Below are 25,193 nucleotides of genomic sequence, written 5' to 3' on the forward strand. Positions count from 1 at the left end.
TTCAGACCTCTAGAGGCACATGCCTGATATGTTGATGATTGTGCTACCAGTGATCTTGTAAATGGACTGGCCTGACATACCAAGCTTCATCTGGACTGCACATACAATGACTTACACCTAACCAACCCCTCCTGCCTTCCTGTGAGCACACTAACAGGGTGGGCTGTCTTTTCTTTTCCCTGCTCTCCACTTTTCCCTATTTAACACAGAGGGTACCATTTAGGCCTTGAAGATTGCAATGTGTGGGAGTTGAACAGCCACGTGCCTTTCTGAGTAAAACTACAAATCTGGTACAGACTGGCACAGATAATGGGGTATCTGCAGGAAGGGCTATGAAAGCCGTAATGTTTTTCAAATGCTTCATTTCATCTCTGCATGTGGCTGTGGAGGCATTCCATGAAAACTTGCAAATATGCAAAATAATTACTGTTTGCCTAGTTAAGGTATTGATTTGTTGTTTTCTTCTGGATCCACAGTATATGGCCCGCTCTGAATTCTTTCACCAAGTTGGGTGAGGTTTCTTGCTGGGGGGGCAAAGTTATGGGGGGGGCCCAAAAAATCTTTTTTTCTGTAGACTGAATGGGGAAAAACTTTGGGTACGGCGACAGCCCGAACGGCTCGGTGGATTTTCACCAAATTTGCGACAGGTGTGGGGGCTTGGGTCAGAAAGCGTGCCTTTGTGTGTTTGGTGCAAATTGGTCTAGTACTTTTATTGCAAAGGAATGAAATGTATGTCCCAAAAAAATGTGTGATATCTGGCCCCGCTCCGTGGACCCATTTCTCTGGTCCCTCCGCGGATCGAAGTCTCATTGGCCTGTGGTTTGCCATGCTGGCGGCGAACAGTGGACGCAGCTGGCTGTTGGCTGGAGGTTTTGGAAAACGCTGCCATGGTGTATCGGAGGACAGGGTTGTGGTGTGTGTGTGTGTGGTGTGTGTGTGGGTGTGTGTGTGGCAAGCCCCTAATGAATTGTGTGTATGGCTTGGCCTCTTGTATGTAACTCTGTGGCCACTAAAAGTTCTCCTATCTGCCTCCGTTCCGGCGTCCCTTTTCCTTGTTCGCCGTGCGGTGAAAAATGTGATTGCTCTGCAGTGTACAGTGACGTGTTGTGCGTGAACAGTTTTGATAACACTGGCATGTTTCCGAGGGCAGGGCGGCAGAGAATGGGCCTTCGGCAATGTCTTTCTGTAATGATTGGTGTCGGGCACATTTGCAGAAGGAGAGTGCATTCCACAAGACATGCCCATTTACAGATAGGGTGTGCTATGGTGTGCTGTGTGTGTGGTAAATCCATACTCCATAGCCCCTTTAATGCATGGCTGCATCCCTAGCACAGAAACGTATGTCCACTGGTTTAAAAGGTATGTGGACTGGTTGAAATTCGCAGTCACATGGTCGCTTTGTGTATGTGGTTTGGCTGCATTGCACACATTGTTGGTTGCATGGGTGTGGTAATTGGTAGAACATTGCACAATTGTCGGTTTATGGGTGGAGATGCTGCAGTGACTAGTCGTGTACTGTGTCCACTGGGTGCACTAATGGAATAGTGTAAATATGGAAGAGGTTACGGTGCAAGTGGTTCTTACATGTGCTTGCGTAGTGTGCATTGCGCGGATTAGCAAGTGTTGCAGTGCACTATGCAGTACTGCTTGTGTGTACATAGTCTAGTGTGGAGAGCAGGACCAATGTAGCGATGATTGGGTTGGTTGGTTGGTATTATTACAATGGTTTCTGAATGGAAGTGGGTAGCGGTGGCAAACCCTGAGGTATGTTTGTGCATTACGGTAAGTGGAACATGTGTGCATGCATGCCTGCTTTAGGGTGCAGAGGTTGTGTAGAAGTGCTGGTGCCTATGTTGGCTTTCTGATTTGTGGCTGTTCGCCTGCATGGCTTTGTTGTGGTGGGTGTGGGCAAGGCCTAGACTGTTCGGTGCAGGGCCTTCATGACAGCCACCACCATGTAATGCAGTCATGCACTTGTCAGTCTGCATGCATGTCAGGTTGGTGACTTGTACGCAATGGTTGTGGAGGACATTGTAGACTTGGTAGAGCAGTAGAGGTGAGCTGCTATGCGTACATTAGGATACGGTGTACATAATTGCCGCTGTTGCACAATAGGGAGCCACATGTCACCATTTGCGTTTGCTATGGTTAGGCCATTAGAAGACCCATGTGTTAGGAAGTGATGTAAGTTATGGCACCATGAAAGGACATGCTCAGCAGCACACATGTAAAACATTGCCAATGCACACAGCCTCCTACATACTCTTCACCACACCTGCACCCAACAGTGCAGACCTTTATATCAGCCACCACATCCTATTGCAGCCATGTAGTTGTCACTCTGCATGCATTTGAAGTTGGTGACTTTTACACAATGGTTGTGGAGGACATTGTGCACTTGGTCGACCAGCAGAAGAGAGCTGCTATGCGTTAATTAGCATATGGTGTACATCATTGCCCCTGTTGCACACCATGTCCATTTAATATGGTTGCCCCTTATAAGCTCTTTTCTTCGCGGAGTGCTTCAAGATATTGCAGCATGAAAGGACGTGTTAAGCAGCACACATGTAACCCATGGCTAATCTATACGTTCTCCTACATACCGTTCAGCACACCCAACGGACCGTTATACAGCCATGCGTGGAAATATGTGCCCAGGGTGAAAGCTGGCAGGCTGATTTGCAGATGGGGAGTGCAGTGCACATGACATGAGCATTTAAACATAGCGTGTACGATGGTGTCTGCATGCATTTGAAGTTGGTGACTCTTACACAATTGTTGTGGAGGAGATTGCAGACTTGGTAGAGCAGCAGAAGTGAGCTGGTAGGCGTACATTAGCATACAGTGCACATCATTGCCCCTGATTAACAATGGGGAGCCTCATGCCACCATGTGCATGTCCTGTGGCTTGACCCTTATAATCCCCTTGCTTTTGGTAGTGGTGTAAGATATTGCAGCATGAAAGACCGTGCTCAGCAGCACAAATGTAAACTATGGCTGACCTACACGGGCTCCTACATTCCGTTCAGCACACCCACGCAACGCTCTGAAGCCATGCGTACAAATATGTGCGTGGGGTGAAAGCTGCCAGGCTGAATTGCAGATGGGGAGTGCAGTGCACATGACATGAGCAATTAACCATAGACTGTACTATTGTGTGTTTTTTGTGGGGAGGACCTAGTGCCTTGCGTGCATGGCTGGAGTGGAAAGCGAAAAAAGGAGTCGCCTGTGCCGCGGCCCTCCTGGCACTTGGGGAAGCGTACGTGCCACATTCTGCGTTTCTCACCATGCTGGCCAATGGAAATGTGAGTATGGCCTTTGTCCAATCAGGTGCTCCGGGTGCGTGTGATAGGCAAGAGCTCCAAAAGGGAGAAGGACTCCTCCTGCTTCACTGGGGCGCGGCCCTCGCCTTACTTTGGGAAAGGCACATGCCACATTCTGCGCTTCTCACCATGATGGCCAATGGAAATGGGACTGTGGGGAATGTCCAATCAGGTGCGTAGGGTGGGCATCACAGGAAAGGGCGGCAATCTTTTCTTGCATTAGTTTGTGCAGTGCGGCTGCCAAACATGGCAAGAGGCACAGTTTTTGTCGTGGGTGATGCCTTTGTGGAAGATCTGTCCGTGTATGCCCTCAAAGAAGGCTTTTGTGGCAATTTTGGTTTAAAGGAGTGAACACTTTGTGGTGCAGTGTCGAATCGTGCTGTTTCGGTGGAGTGCTTGTAGAATGTCGACGCATGGCCTCTTCGGCAACTGTACATGCCGTGGTCGTGCACTTTGGAGCCTTCCTTTTGAGTTGCACGGCTTGTTACAGTGTGTACCGTGAACTGAAGAAGATGATGAAAGCAGTGCAGCACATTTTTCCCACTGCCAAGGTACTTTTCTTATGTATACCCTCCGCCCCCGAGAATAGTGTGGAAGTATTCGAATGATTCCTGTCGCCAGCCAGAGGCCGGAATGGGTCTCATCGACAGAAGCATGTGTGACTTCTTGAGTGCTGCTGAAATGTTCTCCTGTGAGAGTGAGAACATTGATACTCGATATATAAACCTTTTCAAAGGAAATGGCATGTCTTTGTCGAACAGTGGCAATGACATTTTGTTTCACAATCTACAGGCTGCACTGAAGACCCTATTGTAAGAATGTGAGCTGACGTTGAAAACACAAAATCACTTATGAAAACCAGAAAAAATAGATGTTTCTATGGAAGCGCGTTTAAACAAAAAAAAAAAGCTCTTTTAAGAGCCGCCACAACTAAGGACGTCCCCTACCCTGGTTGAAAGTTATTCTCCCACTCCCGCTTGTGCACAGCACAAAGTCTGACAATATCGCAATAGTTGCAGTGTGCCACGTGTTAGATACGCCCCTTTTGCAGATGACGGGCATAGAAATGGGCCTGTAGAGGCTACGGGATTGGTCAATAAGGTTTCTGGGTGTGGTGTGTACGCACAGACTGTGGTCATTTTTTATTTGGTCCGCAAATGGCGAAAACGCGGTTCATTGCAAAGAAGTGTATGTGTGCCTTTGTACGACATGTGCCAGTGGCGTACTTCACACATGGCCATATGACGTTTCACAGCATGAACACATTTCCCCAGCTATAACGTTCATCTTACTATGCCTGCCATCCCGATTTCTGCACACCACACCCAAATTGCCTTGGTGCTCTTCTTGAAAGTAGTGAAACTATTTTTGTACTTAATGTTGCGCACTGACATTCTTCAAACCGTTGTGCAAGACGTAAAGAATCCTCTTTCTACATCAACCCCCCTTTCCAACCAATTGAACTACAGTGCAATTTGCACAGTGCCACGCCTCCCGCCCTGCATCCGTTCATTGGTAAATCCATTGTTCTTCTCTAAAAGGTGCTTTCTTTATTTTCCTTTTTTCATTTCCCAGTTCCTTTCCATTTATTATGCTCTTCTGACGCACTCCACAGAAGGAAAGGCCTGGTGCAGAAGGCGCTGCACCGGCATGGATACGATAGGGGACTTGCCGAGAGACTGAATTATTGGGTGCCCTCTACATAGGTGCCAGTCATTGTCATGCTCCCGGAGGGACCCTTCCCACGCACTTCCAAGTACCTTCCCTCTGTAGAGTAGCGCATTGCAGTACATGCACAATACAATACAATGCCCTTTGCCGGGTAAGGGTCTGTAGCACGGCATATGGTCTGCACGGATGTTTTAGAGCTCCGCTGCCCTCCAGGAGTGACCCTCTTGTTGCCCGCAGCTGATGTGCCAAATGCTGTACATGAAATTACCCTACGTAACTGTTGGAAGGACTGTAGACTGCCCATTGGTCCCTTGTGCTTTCATTTCAGTTATCGTCACATGCAGTACAGACACTTCATGCTACGCATTAGTCTTGGGAGTAGCATTCACAGAGATGCCACACATTGATAGGTTTGCAGAGCCACCCACGTAGTCGGCAGGAGTACTTGAAAGGCAGTAGCCTACCATATGCATCCGTAGGGCTGGCAACGGGGGCGGTGTTGCCAGCACACACTGGATGACCTATGCATGGGTATAGGTGTGCAACGCATACACGTGAGCTTCCACAACTATTTAAACATGCATTAGAAAATGCGGACATGCGGCCACTAATGGAGTCCTACGGATACTTGCTGTGCGATTGCACATACGCCGACCAGGTGCAGTCACCCTAGGAAACGTCCATATTGCTCATCTGTAGTCATCTCGGCCACTACTCTGCGGCACAGATTCACCATACAATGTTAACACAAAAACAAACTACTCAAACGCTCACCAACATTTACCATGCACATCTGTAATTGCTAAGATGCACCAACATTATTCGGAAAAGGAAGAGGTAGCGCAAATGGATACATACACCACACAATTTGGCCTTTGCACACCTTTACCATGTGGGCAGCCAAGGAATCCGTAACCAATCGTTGTCAAAGGGATGTTATGGTTCCGTTGCAGTACCAAACAGCTATTATCTTTTAACAAAAACGTTGTTACAGGGACGTTCTGGTTACAGGTAAAACTGAAAACCTCCTGAAATTCACCAGTTATGGTAAGCTAAACAACCCTAACTCGCGCCACCAGTGTGCACTGCAAAGACCAACACCCATGACATCAAATATACCATCACAAATCTCATTGATGACATCACATGTACACTTAGTTTTCGTGGAAAGCCTGCACAAGGGATTGTTATTGTAATGGTGGCAGAAAACTATCAAAGATTATTGGAAGAACTATCGTGAGATAAGTAGTTCATTGCGCAATGCATTGCTATACACATTGTATTACAGACTTCCTTGCAGTACATGAACCAACTCATGTGGACACGTAGCCATTGTCTGCACCATGCCCCATAGAAGTGTAATCTTGAAAATCTTCCCATGCTAAATAGTGAAATTATGAATGGTTTCGTTTTAGCGTTTTGGCACTGTGAAACATCTAAGAGGTAGCTACCATTGCCTTATTAACTACATAATTGCACTACGGCACAGAAAACATAGACCCTACAATGCATACAAACATGAGCACATGCACGGAAATTACAGTAAGTAAACAAGGAGCAGTATTACCAGAAAGTGTTCATAAAATAACTGATTACCTTCATGTACAGAAATGATTACTGTGTGTTATGCTTTCTTCTTCCCCTATATGTATATGTATTGTATGATGTTAGTGAACCCTGAGGAAAGTAGTGCAAGAACATATGAGAAGGGTGCCGTACACAAAGATGGATCCTTTTGAATGGTTACTTCCTGACTGTTAGTGAAGAAATGCATCTGGCCGACTTATGTCAGTGAAAAAAAAGGGGCAGCCACACGTGATGTCATCAGTGATGTCATCAATGAGATTTGTGATGGCATCTTTGATGTCATGGGTTTTAGTCCTTGCAGTGCACACTGGTGGCGGGAGTTATGATTGCTTCGCTTACCATAACTGGCGAATTTTGTGGGGGGGCAGGGGGGTTCGGTTTTACCTGTAACCATAACGTCCCTGTAACGTTTGTCAATTACATTGCAGAGGTTTTTAATCGTCCCTTTAACAATGTTTTTGTTAGTTATATATGTGCGTGTGAGAAATGTATGGTGACAAGATGGACACAAGTACTCACAGTTCAAGGGTGTTTATTGAATAATGAATTCTGTATGTGGGTTGGAAAAATGCCTATTCTAAACCTAAATCTGGGATGGGAGCAAGCGTCCACCATCAAATGAAAAATAAGACCGTCCTAGTGGTGTTGTCAAACTAAAGGGTCTATACTAAGAAACCTATTGCCAAACCTTACAACTAATACAAAAAAGGGTGTGGGATAGTTCTCAAGAACAGAAGGAAGGGTTCTCAAATAATGTCAGGATGTGGTAGCCTGGGTCTCCCCCACGTTTTGGACACTGGGTAAGATGGGAGCTTGGAGCACAGTACAGTCTCTGGCTTTTCCAGCACAAGACGACAGTTCCAATGGCAGTTCTCAGAACAATCGATGGCCAAGTCTCGTTTCCTGTGAAAGTCTCTTGCCTTCGAGGCCTGATGTGGTCAAATTACAAAAACACAAAAGTTCCTTTAACAAATGAAATTTGGTTAGGGTGATGATGATTCCCCATGGATCCCCCAGGCGCTGACCCTTCTCAATTGATTATCACGGTTTCACAGTTTGTTCCCAATATTCGCTGGGTTCACCGCTGGTCGTTGACCCTTTACGTATTGTATTCCAAGAATGTATAAAAGTTCCTTTATCATTCAATGTTGAGTGATAGCTTCGCCCCTGGATCTCCCTCTGTTGGGTTCGGACCCCTCTTGCCTTTTGCGGGATTTCTCCTCTCTCAATTTCTCAATGTCTTTTGCTTCGCTGATGGCTTCACCCCTGGATCTCGCTCGGTTGGGCTCGGACCCCTCTCGATTCTTAGCCTGCCTTCACCGGGTTTACCGTGGCTCTCGATCAGGATGATAGTGGCTCATCCCTGGGTCCCCTCTCTTGTGGGCGCTGACCCCTCTTTACTTTCAATGTTCTCTTTTTACATAGTTCAATGTTTATGGGATTCACTTCCCTTTCTTTCACAGTGCTTGTAGATCAAAGTCTTTCGATTCTACAAGGATGTTTTGATCGACCCTCTGTATGGCCACTTTGACCTATTTCGTTGGCCCTCCTATGGCCTGCTGGTATCTGTAGTTTCTATTATATGGGCCTCTACCCGAGTCTCTGGAGTTAGCAGCCATGTGGTGCCGGTTTTCCTCTGTAGCTGGTCTCTCCTTAACACTTTCACAGTTCTTTCAAAGTTCATCAGATTTGGTTCAAAACTTGCCACTTTTCAGTTTTTTCTCCACGCAGCCCGGTTCTTATATGTTCCCCCCTTTGCTCACCCGCTGTGATGAACCGCTTGGCTGTTGCCTCTCTGGAGTCAAGGCCGTTACCATGGGCACATGAGCTTCCCCCGCTCCTGCTTATCGGCACAGGTTTTCCCTGTGCATCATTGACATCTGCTGCAGGACACTTGCACTATTGTTCGCAGTCTTAGGCTCTCTTCCACGAAGGCTCTGCCGGTCTGGGACGAAAAGGGCAAGGTCACTTCAATCCTCGCCACCCTCTCGATTCCTGCCGCCTTTCTCCTTCTCTTGAACTGCCGCGTGGTAGCCGTCTCGTCGTGCTGTCTGCTGTACTCGCCTTGCTCGTACTGTACTCTCTGGATCCACCTTTTGTCCCTGTGGGGAAAAGGAAGGGCCATCAGGTGTGTGATTCAAATCAATTGCCTGACTGGTTTTACATCTGTCCTTTGTCTAAGGTGTGAAAAAGTATTTGTGTCGGAAAAGGGAAAGGGGCGGGGCGTATCCTAAGGGGCAGGATAAGGCAGGTTTGTGTAATGGACGAGAATGACCGGGCTGACAGAAAATAGGGGATGATGGGAACAGTAGTGTTCTGTCCTAATAAGTTGGGATTTTGGAAGATGAGAGGGACGGGGTTGGTAGGGTTTGCAGGGTAAGTGGAAATAGCTGGGGTTGTGACATGAACAAAGGGTATTGTGTGCATCGTAGTGTTTTGTCTGATCAGGTTGGGAATACGGAAAATGATAATCAGAGGGACGGGAAGAAGAAGAATGGGGTCTATTCGAATGGAGACCAGTGAACCAAGGTTTCTGGGACTTGTGCTTTGTGGGTTTAACCAGGTTTGGGACATTAGCGGATTGATTATGTACGGAGGGGTTGTTGGATCTGGGCCGGAGAGATCCAACAGGAGGAAGGGAGGCAGATGCAATACAGCCCATAAAGGCCTCAGATATATCGCCCTTCTCTCCTTCTCTGGCACAATACCGCGTATCACCTGGGGTATTCCCTCAAGCATAACCCTGGATTCCCCTACCCAGGTGATCCTCCACCACTGGTCCACACCATGAAACTGGATACAACAGCGATGGCCATGTCCTGGCCACCTGAATAATGGATTCTCGGTGTCCTCGGGTTTCTCACAATATATATATTGCACTTAAATATACACTACTAGGCATTTTCTATACACTCTTTCTGTGTTTGCTTATATCTAGAAACAAAATGTACTTCAATGATGATCTTGCTGCTTTTCGGCAAGCATATACATTTACTTATATAAAACAAATTCAAGAGCACTTGATACTCTCCAGTATCAAAAATAAGTATGGACCCAGTACAAAATTACTAGAACATACAGCAATTCTAGATACATATTTATCCCACTTGTTCCCAAAAATTTGTATGTGTTTGGACTTCTTGGACTCGTTTTATGCGACCAATAAAACAAATGCCTCATAATGGAACCAGCTTCAAAAACCTCCATTTGTATTCGTCTTGGAGACTCGGCCGGTTGGGGACGTATGTATGCAAAAGGGGGCAGCTGGTCACCTGCTGATCTCAAACTCCTTTCACCATGGGTAGGCGTCTCTGGCTGTTTGTCCTCTCATATCCCCTCTTCCAGTGACCTCGTTGGAGCCCGAATCAAACCTTTTTCTTAAGGCTTGGCTTAAAACAAGTTTGAAGACCACTGTTTTAGAGAGAGGAAAAGAGCGCATGTGTGGGATCCGCGTGGACTTTGTGTGAGGGTGAAGAGCGCATTTCTGTCTGTGTACTCATAGCAGGGTGGTGACAACCAGGGGCACCGAGTATGTGGGTGCTCCGGGGCCTGGGCACCCGCCGGCAGAATGAAGTCCGGGGCTGAGAAGAGACGCAGTATGGATGGCCCTTTGTTCCATCCATACTGTGTCTCTCTCTGGTGGCCCGGGTAAAAAACGATGTTTAGAAATTGAGGGAAAGATGCAAAGCAAGAGGCTCTTGCTTTGCATCTGTCCCTCGATTTTTTTTTAAAATCATTTTAGGTTGGGTATACTTCTACATCTGTGCACCCGTGTGCACGGATGTAGAGGTACACCCAAACCAAAGCGATTTTTAGGAATTGAGGGACAGAGGCTCTTGCTTTGCGTCTGTCCCTCACTTTCTAAAAATCGTTTGGGGTTGGGTGGATTTGTACATCTGTGCACCCCTCTTGGAAAGAGGATGCAAAGCAAGAGCCTCTGTCCCTCAATTTATAAAAATCGTTTTGGGTTGGGTGTGTCTGCACATCTGTGCGCCCCTCTTGCATTGCATCCATTGCATCTGCGGAGGGAGGGGGCGGCAGGGAGAGGGCAAATGAGACTGTTTGCATGTCTGTGAGGGTGCACGTAGTGAGGGTGAATGCTATGGGAGGCGAACAGAGGAGTTGAGGGAGGGAACTCCCCTGAATTCTAAGGAAGGAAACGGCGTGGGGTTAGGTGGGATCACTTTCTTGTGGGGGTTAGCAGGGGGAAGGGCAATAGAATGTGATAATTCGGCATTTTGAAGACCACACAAATCGGCCATAATAAATCAGTCTTTTTTTGTATTTGTTCTTCAAAATGTATAATTATCACATGGAACCCAGTATGAACTTGGCCATACTGTTGACCTTGGTCAGTGTAAAAGCATTCAATGGGACAGTACTTGCAGGGCTGCTGTAACTCAATGGTGCAGAGCTATTGGAATTTTATATTTTTGAAGCGACAGTAACAGACCTTCTCAGCGGGGCTGTGCAATCTATATGAGCCAGCACTTTCTAGTATAGGTGTCATATTTGAAATGGGGCAATGCTGGTACTCCTCAGTTAGCTCGCTATACTCTTGATTCGGTAGTACTGCGGTTTCCCAACAGGGCTTCTATAATTGTAGAATCTTCTCAGCGGTAATACTATGCTTTTGTTGAGGCAATGCTAGTTCATTTTAGTGAGGCTGCTATACTTTTGATGGGACAAGATCAGCACTTCTCAGTTGAGCTGTACTCTTATTTACAAGGCCCAGCACTTCTCAGCCGATTTATTTATTTTTGTTTTTCTTGGTTATTTGTAATGCGCGTAATACCCAGATGTTTCTAAGCACGGACTAGGGATCGAACCTGTGTTGCATGGACCAAGGGATCGAACCTGTGTTGCGCGGACCAAGGGATTGAACCTGTGTTACTCCGTGTCTTCTTGCTGCCCAGGCGAGCACGTTGCTCCTGAGCTATCCTCCCGAGACTCTGAAGATCTAAAGTACATTTAATGATACAGGACCAGAACTATTGAGTAAGTCCACAGAACCAGAACTATTGAGCAAGTCTGATATCGTCATAATCATCAGAATAACTCGACACTGTTGTGGTTATACAAGAGCTAATATATTAAAGGGATGGAATTACTGAGGCGCTATTCAATAACCCAAAGTGCTTAAGCATAGCTAATGTGAAAATACTGCACTTCTCACCATTGGGACAGTACTGCCACTTCTCACAGAGGATTCTACCCCTTTTATGGGGCAGCACTGATCCAGCCTACTGGACAGCTTCACTTTTAATGGCACTTCTAAATAGCGCTGCTATACTTCAATAGGAAATGACCAACACTACCCCAAAGGGAATTGCATACTCTTGATGCCACCGAAAGCAGCACTTCCACCCGCAATAGCTGCTTTATTTTTAATGGCACAGTGCGTGTACTTCTCAGGTTCCCTGCTTTACATTTAAACAGACTGAATTGCCATTTCTCAGCAGGACTGCAACACTACCATTGTGTTCTGTATGTTGAGTACTTCTTCACCACGACTGTGAATTCATGGCACTCTCCCAGTCTCTAAATAGTAGATCTGGCTACATTCAATTGGCAACAAGCATGTGCCGAGATGCCTGCTGTCCATAAGCTGCCGCTCAGGATGTTGGAAGCTGTCATGGGGCAAGGGATGGAAGGCTTGAGTCTATAAGATATCAGAGTCCGCAGGGTCTGTTACCCCGTTATCTCTCCTGAATGAAAGAATGAGCTCTCAGACATAAGTTATCACCCCTGCACACACATTGAATTCTCACTTCAGTTTTCTCGATCAAAAGATCTATACCATATTCATTCAGAGTGTTTTAACAGAAATATAATTGTCTTCCCAGATGGGAGACTGACTCCATTAATATACATGGGGTCACTGAGATGACCAAGAGTGAAACTGTACGTTCAGTTGTGAGATTACCAGCGACGGGTATGCTATGCTCCAAGGAGTGAGGTGCCCACTCAATATATCACACTGTTTAAAGGTGTGAGACCCATCCTGAATGCTTGCCCAAAGAGCCTTGGCCAGAGTTTCACACTGGAAAAGCGAGTATGTGATCCGGGGTCTGCAGCCCACACACACACACGCAGGGGATTCCCATGCTCCCACTTGCGAGATTGGCACCAAGGTAGGAGGCGCGCGTACAGTCTTTGCTCTGAGGTTTGACACACACAAATGATGGGCTGGCATTTCGTTCTCCCATCCTACTTGTGTTGCTCTGCCTTTTGAGGGCTACTACAACCTGGATGATTATAGAGGGGTGGAGTAGGGGCAGTGATCTCCTACTGGAAGGCTTAAACCTCCTTCTTACTTGACTTTAGTATATGCAGTACAAGCTAGCCAATGTTTCCACTGTTCTGCGCCCCACCCTCCTTTGCACCAAGTTGGCTACTATGTGCAAATGCGGTCATATGACTGCCGGTGATGTCACTTCCTATGTTTGGGCACCCCCCAGGAAATTCATAAATCGGCTCCCCTGGTGACCACTCAGCAAGTGCCTGCTGTCAGATGCTTGTTCTGCGGCAGAATGGAAAGGTTGGGAGAAAGTAAAGCCGTCTATGTGATGAAGCTGGGCAGAGGAGCTCGTGGTGGTGTCTCTGGTGGGCGGGCGAGTGGCGCAGAGCTGTGTGCGGGGAACAGGGGTACAGTGCAAGACGGTATGCGGTATTTAGAGGAGCGCAGGGCTCGGATAAATGTAGTGGTGTACAGAAGCACAGAGCAGTACTCTGTGTGGTGTAGGATGCACATGCTGTGTGTGGCGTAGAGAGGAGTGCAGTCCAAGGCTGTGTGCAGCATAGAAAAGCTCAGTGCTTGGCTGAATGCAATGTAGAGAAGCACAGCGCAAGTCCATGTTTGGTGTAGGCTTGCACAGCCCGTGCCTGGCGTATAAGTGCAGTGCAGGGCATTGTGCAGCATAGACGGGCTGAACTAATCTGTGCTTCTTCATGCAGTATTGAGCACTATAAAGCGAAGGGCTGACTTGTTTGCAGCATAGAAGAGCACGTAGCGAGGATGAATGCTCAGTAGGGGAGCACAGTTCTGGGCTTTGGTGGATGCTTAGCGCCGGGCTGCATGGGTTTAGGGAAGCACATTGAATGGCGGTTTCTTGTAGAATTGCACAGTATAGGGCTTTGCTGTTGAAAAGCACAGTGCAGGGCACTGTGTGGCACCGAAGAGTACAGTGCAGGGCTGTGTGGTGTAGAAGATCGCAGAGCAGAGTGCGGTGAAGATGGGCACAGTGCAGGGCTGTGTGCGGCGTAGAGGAGCATATTACTGGCCTGAATGCTGTGTGGGGGAAGCACAGAACAGGGATCTGGCTGTTGTATGGGAACACAGTGCTGGACTGTGTGTGGCATAGAAGTGCGCAGTGCAGGGATGCATTTCGTGTACATGTGCATTGTTCTTTATTGTGTGCAGTGTGAAAGAGCTCAGTGCTGCACTTTGTGTAATGCACGATTTTCCAAAGTATCGTGGAGGCTGTATCGCTTTGTGCATTATAGAGCATGGCGGAGGACAGTGTGCAGTGTGGAGGAGCACAGTGATGGGGCTTGCGTGGTGTGGAGGAGATTGGTGCAGGCCTGTATGGAGTACAGAGGAGCAAAGTGCAGAGGTGAGTGCATTGTAGGTTGGAAATTAATTTAGAAGAACACAGTGAAGATCTGTGTGTTAAACACAGTGATGGGTTGTGAAAACATGGTGCAGCGCTATTTACAGCAGGACTTCACACACTGCTGTGGTATAGAGGAGCAAAGTGGAGTTCTGAGTGTGGCGCAGTGGAGCGCCAGGCTGTGTGTGGTGCAGAGGAACATATTTCGCGTGTGTAGTGCGATCAGTGCAGTGCTTTTTGAAGTTCGTGGCTTTGTGGTGTAGAGGAGCGCAGCCCAGTGATTATCTAGACTGCAGGTAGGATTGGCGCTCGGCATGTGTACCCTGTGCGAGCGCCCAGAGCCCTCAGCTGATGGGGGAAGGGGTCGGGGGAACAAAGACCCATGACTGGGGGGAGGGAGGAGTCAAGTAGTTGCCCCAAGTAAGTGCGAGTGCTGCGTGAAAACAGTAATAATAGATGGATAGATCTATAGCATTCGTATCAGATTCCGAGCAGAGTCCTTCCAGTTTGCAATTTACATCTGTACCTTTTCTCATCACAATTAAACTAAGTCACAAAATAAGCCTAATTTTTGCAACTGATTTAATTGTAATGATGTATGCACACACAGAATGTTTACTGTTTGTGAGGAACTTAAATGTGCATAATACGTTTGTGTGCCTGTGTCAAATGACTACAAGCATGTACTATTACACTCCTTGTTGTTGTGTTTCTTTAAGCCTTAGTAGTACACCTGAAAACATATGACCCCGGAGGAGATATTTAAGGCTCACATTACTGTCCGCATCCTGACTTGAAACATTAAAACTGCAGTCGTAGTATGCGCACGTTTTTCTATAAGGGATTGCATGTTTGTTAGTTTGTTACGTGTGTGCTTTTCAGGTCGTCTGTTTCGCATTGGTTTCCCTCTTAATGGCCCTTTTCACCAATCCGACCCTACAAGTGCATTTAGCCGGGGCTCGAGCTGGCTTAACACACACTAGAAATCCAGGCACACAGCTGACACGGGTGAACAGGTCCTTGTCGAGATATGGGAGTAAACTGGGCGGCCTTGCGGCAGATTGCGCGATGGCCGAATCCATGCCCGTGGCAACCTTTGGGGGGGGGGGGCTTTTGTAGTCCTGTGCTGTCGCATACTAAAGACAATGAGTTCCTGTGTATGCGACTCCCGCAGAGCTTCCCGGCGTATCCATTACTGTGCCAAACTGGCGTCAGCTCCATAGATAATCAGATCGCAGCATTAATCCAATTGCCGTTTCGAGAATTCATGCGCTCTGATGTCTGTTCAAGTGACGTGGCCCTTAGTTTATGTAGATCAAACATGTGTTTAGCACGCTGGGCTATTTGCACCTGTACCCGAACACCGGGCGGAGCCCCCAACACCAGCTTTAGTGAGCCAAACGGTTCGTGGGTGGGAGTCGGGGACTAGAAGAAATTGCGATGTCGGGGAAATCTCTTCTGTAAAGGATAACTCGGTTCAGAACGTTATCTGGATTGGGCGATGAAAGAAAGGCACAGGACATTCTTTTTAAGATTGAGGACGAACATGTTGCCTTCAGCCACTGTAGTGTGTCATTTGGACAAAAATGCAGTGCTAAAGGCAATTATATCTGTGATTAGTCCTCTGATGGAAGACCAGCTGCGTTTCCTTTTGTTTTCTCCAAATTGCACTTGTCTCAGAAAGATCTGAAACTGGGGGGTAAGCCGAGTCCGAAGTATTCTTCATTGTCAGTGTATCATGTTATTGCCCCCCCCCTAATAGTTGCAAGTATCCTTTTCGCTGTCACTCGCTTCAGTCTGGTAGTGTTACAACTTGCATTTTTGGGTTTTAAATATTCTCATTGATATCTGTAGACCAAGACAATATGTATTGAATTATGGATGGTTATTGGTTTTTAAACTTGTTTATTCATGTAATGTTTGTTTTAATCTTTTATGGAAATGGTTCCATTTCCGAAATAAAGTTCCTGAAGCGTAGGCAGGGTTCAACCCCTGGCTTCACTATTTAACTAAAAGGTATGACCCAGGGCAAATTATTATGTCTCACTGGGACCTCTTTGCCCAAGTAGGAAGGCTCTAGAAGTAAAGCAATTTGACAGCGCATGCTCTATTGAAAAATACTCACTAGTGGTTAAATGGACTGTATAGTCCCAGTGTAACTCCTAGAATGATAATCACAGTGACTGTTAATGTATCACACAGCACTAAGTTGTCTCTTGCCTTACTCAATGCTTACTCAATGTTAATATTTTTTAATGCCGCACCAGTTACCTCAGTACCAGGGTTCGAAATGTAAGATTTGATGAGCAGGAGCTAAAACCAGCTCCTGGGTGTCGACATCACCCTGCAGAACGCAGGGCAACCTGAAGCTACCAGGAGATGATGCTAACTTTTTGCCCATCATGTATGATCCATTGTGTTTAAATGTGTATTAGATCTGTTCTAATTCGTTTTCTTAATGTTCTCTATTACTCAAAGCGAATGTCTCGTGTGCATGTTTGTAAGGCACCAGTTGGCCTGAGGAGACAAAAGTAATTCCAGGAAGCTGTTGGTAGCCAACCCGGCTTTCCTAGGCTAGACGCAGGAGCTAAATGGCTCTCAGAAATGTCCAACACTGGAGTAATGGTCGAAACAGCGCCAAAGCTTTTCCATGAGCCAGGCCAGGGGCCATTCAGGCTTTAGGCAGGGGAGGGGGTTAAAGAAGAGCATTAGAGAAACGTTGTGACTCGTCCTGCAGGCTGCTCCGCTTTAACATGCACGACTCTTCAGTACTTCCACCAAAGCATGAAGCGCCGCTCCATTCTGCGCACGGCACGGACGACCCATCCCCCGACAACACAGACTACTTGTTGCACTGTGTCCTTCTGTACCGCTCCCACCCAGTCGCCGCACTGTTCCCCGTACCGCAGACGGGGGCCCAGCACAGGGCACTCGTCGAGTGTTGGGAGGAATTCCTGGCCGCTGACTGGCGTGGTTTCTCCGTGAGTAACCGGCCTGCTCCGGGAGCTCCTTCTGCCGCCGCATAGAAGAGGGGGTCCGGGGCGGCGACGGCGGCGGCTTCCTATTGGGGGAATTCATTTTTTGAACGTAGCGTTTAAATATGACAGTATTGGCGGGGAGGCGGGGAAAGAGGGCTGACTGGGCACCTTGCTCAGGCAGACTATTACTGGATTACAGCAGTGGGGGGATATGTGTACAATGTGCTCCACAGACGGGAACCCCTCTGGCAAAAGGTACCTCGCATGCCCTCCTTCTCACGGGCCAGCCTTTTGCTTTCATCCTCTTCGGCATAACATATATATGTGTGTGTGTTGTCTGTGCTCCAAAGAGGATTTCTCCATTTCGTCTGCATTTCCATATGGGTTGCTTTACTGCTGGGCTGTGTTTTCAGTTTTCTGCCGGTCATTATTCACAGTATATTTCAGCATGGTTTTGTTCACTCCCGTGTGAGAGGTTGTTGACTCCTGTATGTTTTAATGGGGTTATGTGCACATACATGCAAACATGTTACATTCGGGAAACATTAGTCCAGCCCCGGTTTTAACTATGAAATCTGGGGCTTGTAGCTCTGGGTTTAAAATGGGGGAAATCCAGGACTACAAGTTCCAGAATGCAAAGTAAAACCAGGACTCCCGAATGAAATGGATAATGTTGGCATGCATGTGTTTTAAACGATAGTGTTCATCTCCTTAGGATGGCATTGTTACTCAGGGTGGCTTTGTGAGTTTAGTTACAGGTTGTATTTTTAATGTTATTGGGTTATATAGAGAGTGACTTCTGCCATCTTCATGCCTTTTTGGTGCTTACGGGTTTGCAGGAGATTGGTTTAAATCTGGTTGGGAATGGAAGTTGTTAGGAGCAGAGAGGGGGGGGCAAAGGAGGCTGTTACTGCAGCGTTGATGGGCAGAGATACGAAGACACCTGGGAATACCCTGGGGTGGGTATGTATGGTACAGTGTATGGGTTTGTCCCAGCAGGGGCACCACAAAACCTACATTTCGGGGGACGGTTTTGGGGGGCAGGGGGCACTTCAAATGTTCTGAGAGGTGCTAACTTCAGAGACAGTGCGGAGCGGAAACGGATTTGCGTGGTGGGCAGCTAACTTTACGCATTCTAATGAGACTATTCTAGTGCACCTTCAATGTTACAAGCCGTTAACTCTTTCCTTTAAGTCTGAAAGAACCCACTTATGGATTTCTGTGAGAATGAGCAGTCTTAGGTCCCTTCTCTACCTTTCCAATCACTCCCAAGGCATGCAAGTACTAACCCCACACAGTGCCGCCCGGGGCGCCCTGCCATTAGACCCCTGCCACACTAGCACCGGGGTGGGGGGGGTAGGGGAGTCTTTCAAGGTCTCCCTGAGCTGGCCTGGTGGGAGAAGGCGCAGCAGGGGCCCTATTGAAATGAAATGTGCTCCGCTCTCGGGAGCGGGCGCATTTAATAACAATAGGGCGCCTGCCGTGCCTATTGAAAAATAGGATGCTCCACCCCCTTGCCGCATGACATGTGGGGGAAGGGAGGAGGGGAGGGGCACAACATTACTGATTTGCTGCCCGGGGCGCTGCAGCTTCGAAGGCTGGCCCTGACTCCACATCACGATGTTAGTTGCCTAAAAATGTATCCATGTGAATGAAGGTGCTAAGAATGCAGTGCTTTGTTAGTCATTGCAGGGCCTTTGTTAACAGCACAGCTCGGGTGCCGTTTAACATCTGTGTCCTGTCAAGTCCATCCACGGCTCTGAAGGTCAGCCAGGTCGAGTCAACATAGCCCACAATTTAAGGGGGTGGGGGGGGGGTGGGGGGGGTGCCAGGGGAATTTGTGGTGCGTCGCGTCGCTGAAGCCCGGTCAGATCAATGGTGGTGTGCCACTGTCCCAGGATCGTTTTTGCATGCATGGCATGTGCTTCGAAGTTGTGGTCAAGGCGTTTGGCATGCAGGGTTTCAGTGATGTGGTGTTGAGGGATGTACTGTCTGTTAGGGTGCCAGGCTGAAAGTTTAGTTGGTGGTTGGAATTAATTTTGGGCATGGCAATGCCATATGACACTGCCAAAGGGTGGCTTTCATCTATCGGGGTGCAGTTAATGGCACTGAGTAAGTCGGTCACAGAATTATGTGTGTATACTTTGCAAAAGGACATTAGAATAACATTGCATGCAGAATAGCAAAAGAAACCAGTAGAATACAGGGATCGAAATTTAGATTGTGCACCAGAAGGAAAAGTAGCTCCTGGGTTTCAGCCTTCACTTGTTAGGCAGGAGATACCTCCGAAGAGCCAGGATCCAGTCTATAGCGTGCAGCAAATCGAACATGTGGGCAAGATGCAAACTTTTTATTCATTGCATATTATACACTATGCTTTAATCGTAGCTTGGGTGTGTCCTTTATTCTCCTTAACCTCACAAACGTTTGTTTGTATGGCACCAGTTGCCTTGGCAGTCAAAAGTAGTTCCTGGTAGCTGTTGGTTTCTTGCTAACCAGGCACCCCTTGGCTATAAGCAGTAGCTAAATAGCTCCCAGCTCCTGAAAATATAGAAGACTCTTACCAGTAATTGTCAATATGTAATGCTGTGTTTCCGATGTACATGGTGGTTGGCTATAGCAGTTACTAGTCCATGGGTATGCATCCTGCCACGTTGTCATCTCATATAATTCTTAGTTGCATCTTCGTTAGATCATCTGTCAGTAGGCCATCAGAAAAGAGTCCCCGACTATTTGGAGTGAGAGGATCTGCAAGGCATGAACATTTGGTTTGGGACAGAGTACCCCATGAAATAAACATAGATTTACCCCCACATTGATTGTTTACTTCCTCTCTGTGTCAGTGTGATATTGTTGATCAGTGTATTTTACATGGCATTGTTACTTTGTCTGTGTAATGTTTACTGTCTCAATGGTAACCCTTTGGTGTGTGTTTAAAAATTATTGTAGGGATACAAATTAAGATTGGATAAGCAGGAGCTAAAAGCAACTCCTGCGTAGCCAGCATTGACGAGTGACCAGGAGCTACCACTGGAGAACCAGGAGCAAGTTCTTGGCATTCTGTGAGGAGTCAGTAATGTGAGGCTCACAACTGAATTTAGTTTTCTCAAGGTTTGATTATTTTATTTTAAACAAAAACAATAAATGAACCCTAACTAAACCTACTCTACCGGGGGATTCCCTACCTTGTCTAGGATCTAAGGGGAAACCTAGCATACACAAAACTAACCCTCACAGTAAATAACAAAACTTTCAAAGTAATGCACAAACAACATAAATAAAAGATGACCAAATAACCAATGTCTTGGATGACTTCTACTTGTTCTGGTCAGATTCCGCTCCCCCAGAACGTCCAAAGTAAATTTTCTCCCAAGGAAAAATAAGTCCTTGAAGTTTTAATGAAACAAAATACTCCAACAAAAATCCACAGTTAACAGGTGGTTCGTCATTGGATGAATAGCTTCCCTTTCAAAGTTCCACTAAGAAAACTACACCAATGGTAATCCTGGATAATGTTTGAGAACTATTTTACTTTTGTAACTTCTGCAGCGTATTGAATGCAATTTATCAGAGTGCGTCTCTTAAGGGAGTTGCTCTCTCTGTGGCAACTTCCTCCTGCTAATGTTACAGCGAAAGCAGGCTTATTTGCCTCAGACGGCTTCTACTTCAACTTCGTCAAAATGCAAATGTTCTGACAAAATTCTAGACAACCACAGTTCTATTATTTCTGCTGCGACTTGATATTGTGGAAATGTGTTGGGCAACTTAAACAAGACTCTTCAACCTCTACAGGTTGGCAAGGCACTCTTCTTTCCACTGTTACAAGAAAGGGCAGCCTCTTTGCCTCTCCTCTAAGTCTTGTAGCTACCACAGAATCTGTCGTAGCTTCTAACTGTCACAGCTTCAGCTTCACAGCTTCTTGATTAGTTCTTGTTAAAAGCAAAAGAAATTGGAGATGAGTGCACAGCTTTTTTTTATCAAACAAATGATATAAATTCAAATCACAAAGCATAAATTGATAAAGGCCTCATTCAAGAGGTGTTAACATTATTTCAGGTGCAAATGGGCTAGCATAACCAGACCACTTGGGATACAATAAATACAGAAAAACCAAAACCGCTTATTACTAAGCAATTAGCCTGGATGCACTCGTAAGGAACCGTAGTCCAATTATTTAGGTTCTAACAAATAGCTAAGCAATAAGTTCTATGTGGTATTGCTCGTGTTTTTAAACAATGTAAATACATAACAATTACAGTCTGGAGTCTATGTTGCAGACTAGCCTCAAAATAAGACAACATTCACAATGGTTCCTAGAGATGTCCATAGGCCATGTCTGAGACACCCATGCTGAAGAGAGGTGTGGATCCTGAGAGTGCCTGTGGTAGCAGTAGCAGAGAAATAGAAGTCGGGAAGTGGAGGCAGCATGCAGTCGTCGTAACTCTGGTGCTGGTAAATGAAGCGCCGTACTCCAAAAGCATCAGAAACTCCTTACCAGTAACTGTAACAAGCTGAAACTCGCTCGCATAGAGGGTAAAGCGAGTGAAATCATTCGTAGTTGTGGGAATTCTACTGGTTTCTTTTGCTATTCTGCATGCAATGTTATTCTAATGTCCTTTTGCAAAGTATACACACATAATTCTGTGACCGACTTACTCAGTGCCATTAACTGCGCCCCGATAGACGAAAGCCACCCTTTGGCAGTGTCATATGGCGTTGCCATGCCCAAAATTAATTCCAACCACCAACACAATCTAACAAGTGGAGGCTGAAACACAGGAGCTATTTTTCCTTCTGGTGCACAATCTAAATTTTGATCCCTGTATTCTACTGGTTTCTTTTGCTATTCTGCATGCAATGTTATTCTAATGTCCTTTTGCAAAGTATACACACATAATTCTGTGACCGACTTACTCGGTGCCATTAACTGCGCCCCGATAGACGAAAGCCACCCTTTGGCAGTGTCATATGGCATTGCCATGCCCAAAATTAATTCCAACCACCAACTAAACTTTCAGCCTGGCACCCTAACAGACAGTACATCCCTCAACACCACATCACTGAAACCCTGCATACCAAACGCCTTGACCACAACTTCCAAGCACATGCCATGCATGCAAAAACGATCCTGGGACAGTGGCACACCACCATTGATCTGACCGGGCTTCAGCGACGCGACGCACCACAAATCCCCCCCCCCCCGGCACCCCCTTAAATTGTGGGCTATGTTGACTCGACCTGGCTGACCTTCAGAGCCGTGGATGGACTGGACAGGACACAGATGTTAAACGGCACCCGAGCTGTGCTGTTAACAAAGGCCCTGCAATGACTAATAAAGCACTGCATTCTTAGCACCTTCATTCACATGGATACATTGTCCAATCTCTATTAAACACAATTACATTTTTTCAAAACAAAGTTTCAAAGGAGAAATCATACATTATGTCATAACAAAGTGACAAGGTGAAGTTAAACACTGCACAATATATGTTCACAGTGATATACACTTAATTCAGTGTTACATTGAAAATGGCAACTTAAGTTGTCCTTAATTTCAAAGGACTATCTACAGTCCGAAGCCCTCTTTTTCTTGCAGATGTTAGCAATTAACCGACGCGTTTCGGATCCAATGATCCATCTTCAGGGTGGGGGGCTTCACTCATAAGGCAAATCTTGGGAAGTATAACGAGAAAATTTATCAAGGTGCTTGTCCTATAAAAAATTGAAGAGGGGCATTATTGTAGGTGGTATAGAGGAAAAGCTGAGTAAAAATGGCTGAAAAGCCAGGCGAGCAAAATGGTACTAACCTCAAACAGGGGAAAGCAGTGTCAAAATTCTGGCCTAATCAGAAGACAAAAGATGTAGGAAATGTCAATATTTAATTTGCATGAGAGTATTCAGCTTAAGAGTATAAAATTTCAAAAAGGTGCCAGAGATAATCACTCACCCAGTCCAGAACTGGAAGGTACATAGGACTGGGACGCGAAAAGGAGCAGCTGGAGGGACCCTAGGAGGAGAAATGGATGTCAATACCATAACAAATGGTAGCGGAACTAGAAACTCGTATTAGTATTAACGCCACAAAGAGAGGTAATCGAACAGAACTGTATTCCCAGTAAAGAATCCTTACCAGAAAGACGGGGATACGTGAACAGCAACCGCCACCAGCAGCGAACAAAGCTCGACTGTATAATTGTTATGTATTTACATTGTTTAAAACACGAGCAATACCACATAGAACTTATTGCTTACCTATTTGTTAGGGCCTAAAGAATTGGACTACGGTGCCTTAGGAGTGCATCCAGGCTAATTGCTTAGTAATAAGCGGTTTTGGTTTTTCTGTATTTCTTGTTAAAAGCACCCAGCTCCCTTTCCCCAGCTTTATGTGGACCTTCTTGTCTCCAGGGTTTACCCCAAAGCTGCAATGCCACTCTCCCAGTCTTCTATAACTGTCAGTCTTGTATCCGAGGACTCTGGGGGTTGTATCAACTTCAAGACAACGAGGTACAGTTCTTAATTGGGCTGGTTTCCCCCTTTGAAAGTTTCTGTCTACTACCTTGGGTAATGCTTGTTCTACAACTTACAATTAAATGTTTGTTTAGAATGTTACTAAGAGTCAGCGTTCACTTCAAAACCAGATTTACGCCTACACAATTTCTATTTGATGGGTGCATTTCTGTTTAATCCAGACAGTGTTCGTCTTTGACAATGATCAGGAAACACAACTTTCTATGCAGCCTCTCTGAAGTGAAATATTCTTGTAACTCTTTGGGAAAGTGTGCCACAACTTATTAAACCATTACTGCTACCATTTTCCTTTTTAATGGGAGACATGTGACCTCTCTAGTTAATGATTTTTAATATAACAATGGGAAAAGAAAGACTTTCTTCCACACGTGTGCACTTGAGCTATTGCAGAATAAGCGCGCGATACATTTCCCTTTGTTCAACAAGAATTCCCACAACTACGAATTATTTCACTCGCTTTACCCTCTATGCGAGCAAGTTTCAGCTGGTTACAGTTACTGGTAAGGAGTTTCTGATGCTTTTGGAGTACGGCGCTTCATTTACCAGCGCCAGAGTTACGACGACTGCATGCTGCCTCCACTTCCCGACTTCTATTTCTCTGCTACTGCTACCACAGGCACTCTCAGGATCCACACCTCTCTTCAGCATGGGTGTCTCAGACATGGCCTCTTTAATGGAGAGGTCTTCCTTTCTCCAGATTCCCTCGGCTTGCGTCTGCACACGGCCCTTGGGTACAACACAGGACTTCAAGCTCTGCGTTCACAGCAATTGGGCGCACCTGGAAAGACTGGCATCTTCTCCCAGTCTCTTCCAATGGAGCCACAGTTAAACCGGCTTTGTGAGCACAGGACCAACTTAGAGCCTGCAAGTGAAATCTGCTCTACCTTTGCTCCGGTGTCCCTTCTATGGTCACACTTCCTAGTGTACTGTTTGCCTCGTGCTGTACTACTTCTGCTAATGCTGCCGACCTTCCAGCTCCTGTTCGAGCTTCCTTTTACTGGCCCTTCCTTCTTCAGCCTTTTATGCCTCTCAGGTGAGACAATTGACTTCAGGTGCAGGCCCTTAGAGTTAATTGCCCGACCCTGCCAAAGGGTCTTCTTTGTCACAGTATTTTGGGATATGGATATGTACTTCTTTTTAGGGAAATTCTGTTTTCCCACTTATTCATTATTGTTAAGAAGGATTACACTTCCCCTGATATTGTTGGAAGAGAGATTGTGGGGTTTAATCTTTTTAGAGACAGATTGGACAAAAAAAAAGTACATTTCCATGGCATTAGAGAGGACATATATTTTTAGGAAGGCAAAATACTCGTTCTTCAAATTCGGTATTTTGTTGGGTTATACCCTGGGAGTTTATCTTTCTGTCTTTAGCAGGAGGTGGAGAGATTTTAATTGACAATAAGCCAATTGCTCCTTTAATCCAGTGGCAAGAGTATCCCTCTCCAAAGAGAAATACTGTGGCTCATCAAGTGAAATCACCCCACTGCCCTG

At 46.2% G+C, this 25,193-nt stretch overlaps 1 protein-coding gene across 3 annotated transcripts in view; it reads left to right on the top strand.

Moving 5' to 3' along the window:
• Positions 1-25,193, top strand: part of SPECC1L (sperm antigen with calponin homology and coiled-coil domains 1 like) — a 909,747-nt gene that overhangs the window by 142,849 nt on the left and 741,705 nt on the right. The window contains exon 1 of one of the 3 annotated variants that reach the window (XM_069619859.1): positions 17,317-17,427. The exons of the other annotated variants lie outside the window; for them this stretch is intronic. Within the exon in view, the coding sequence (XP_069475960.1) occupies positions 17,384-17,427 (44 nt within the window). The 5' untranslated portion in view covers positions 17,317-17,383. Of the gene's footprint in view, positions 1-17,316; positions 17,428-25,193 lie in introns of those variants that run through there. 3 annotated transcript variants of the gene reach the window in all.

The sequence above is a fragment of the Ambystoma mexicanum genome, chromosome 10, assembly GCF_040938575.1.
Source record: "Ambystoma mexicanum isolate Mex_15411 chromosome 10, UKY_AmexF1_1, whole genome shotgun sequence".
Lineage (NCBI taxonomy): Eukaryota > Metazoa > Chordata > Amphibia > Caudata > Ambystomatidae > Ambystoma > Ambystoma mexicanum.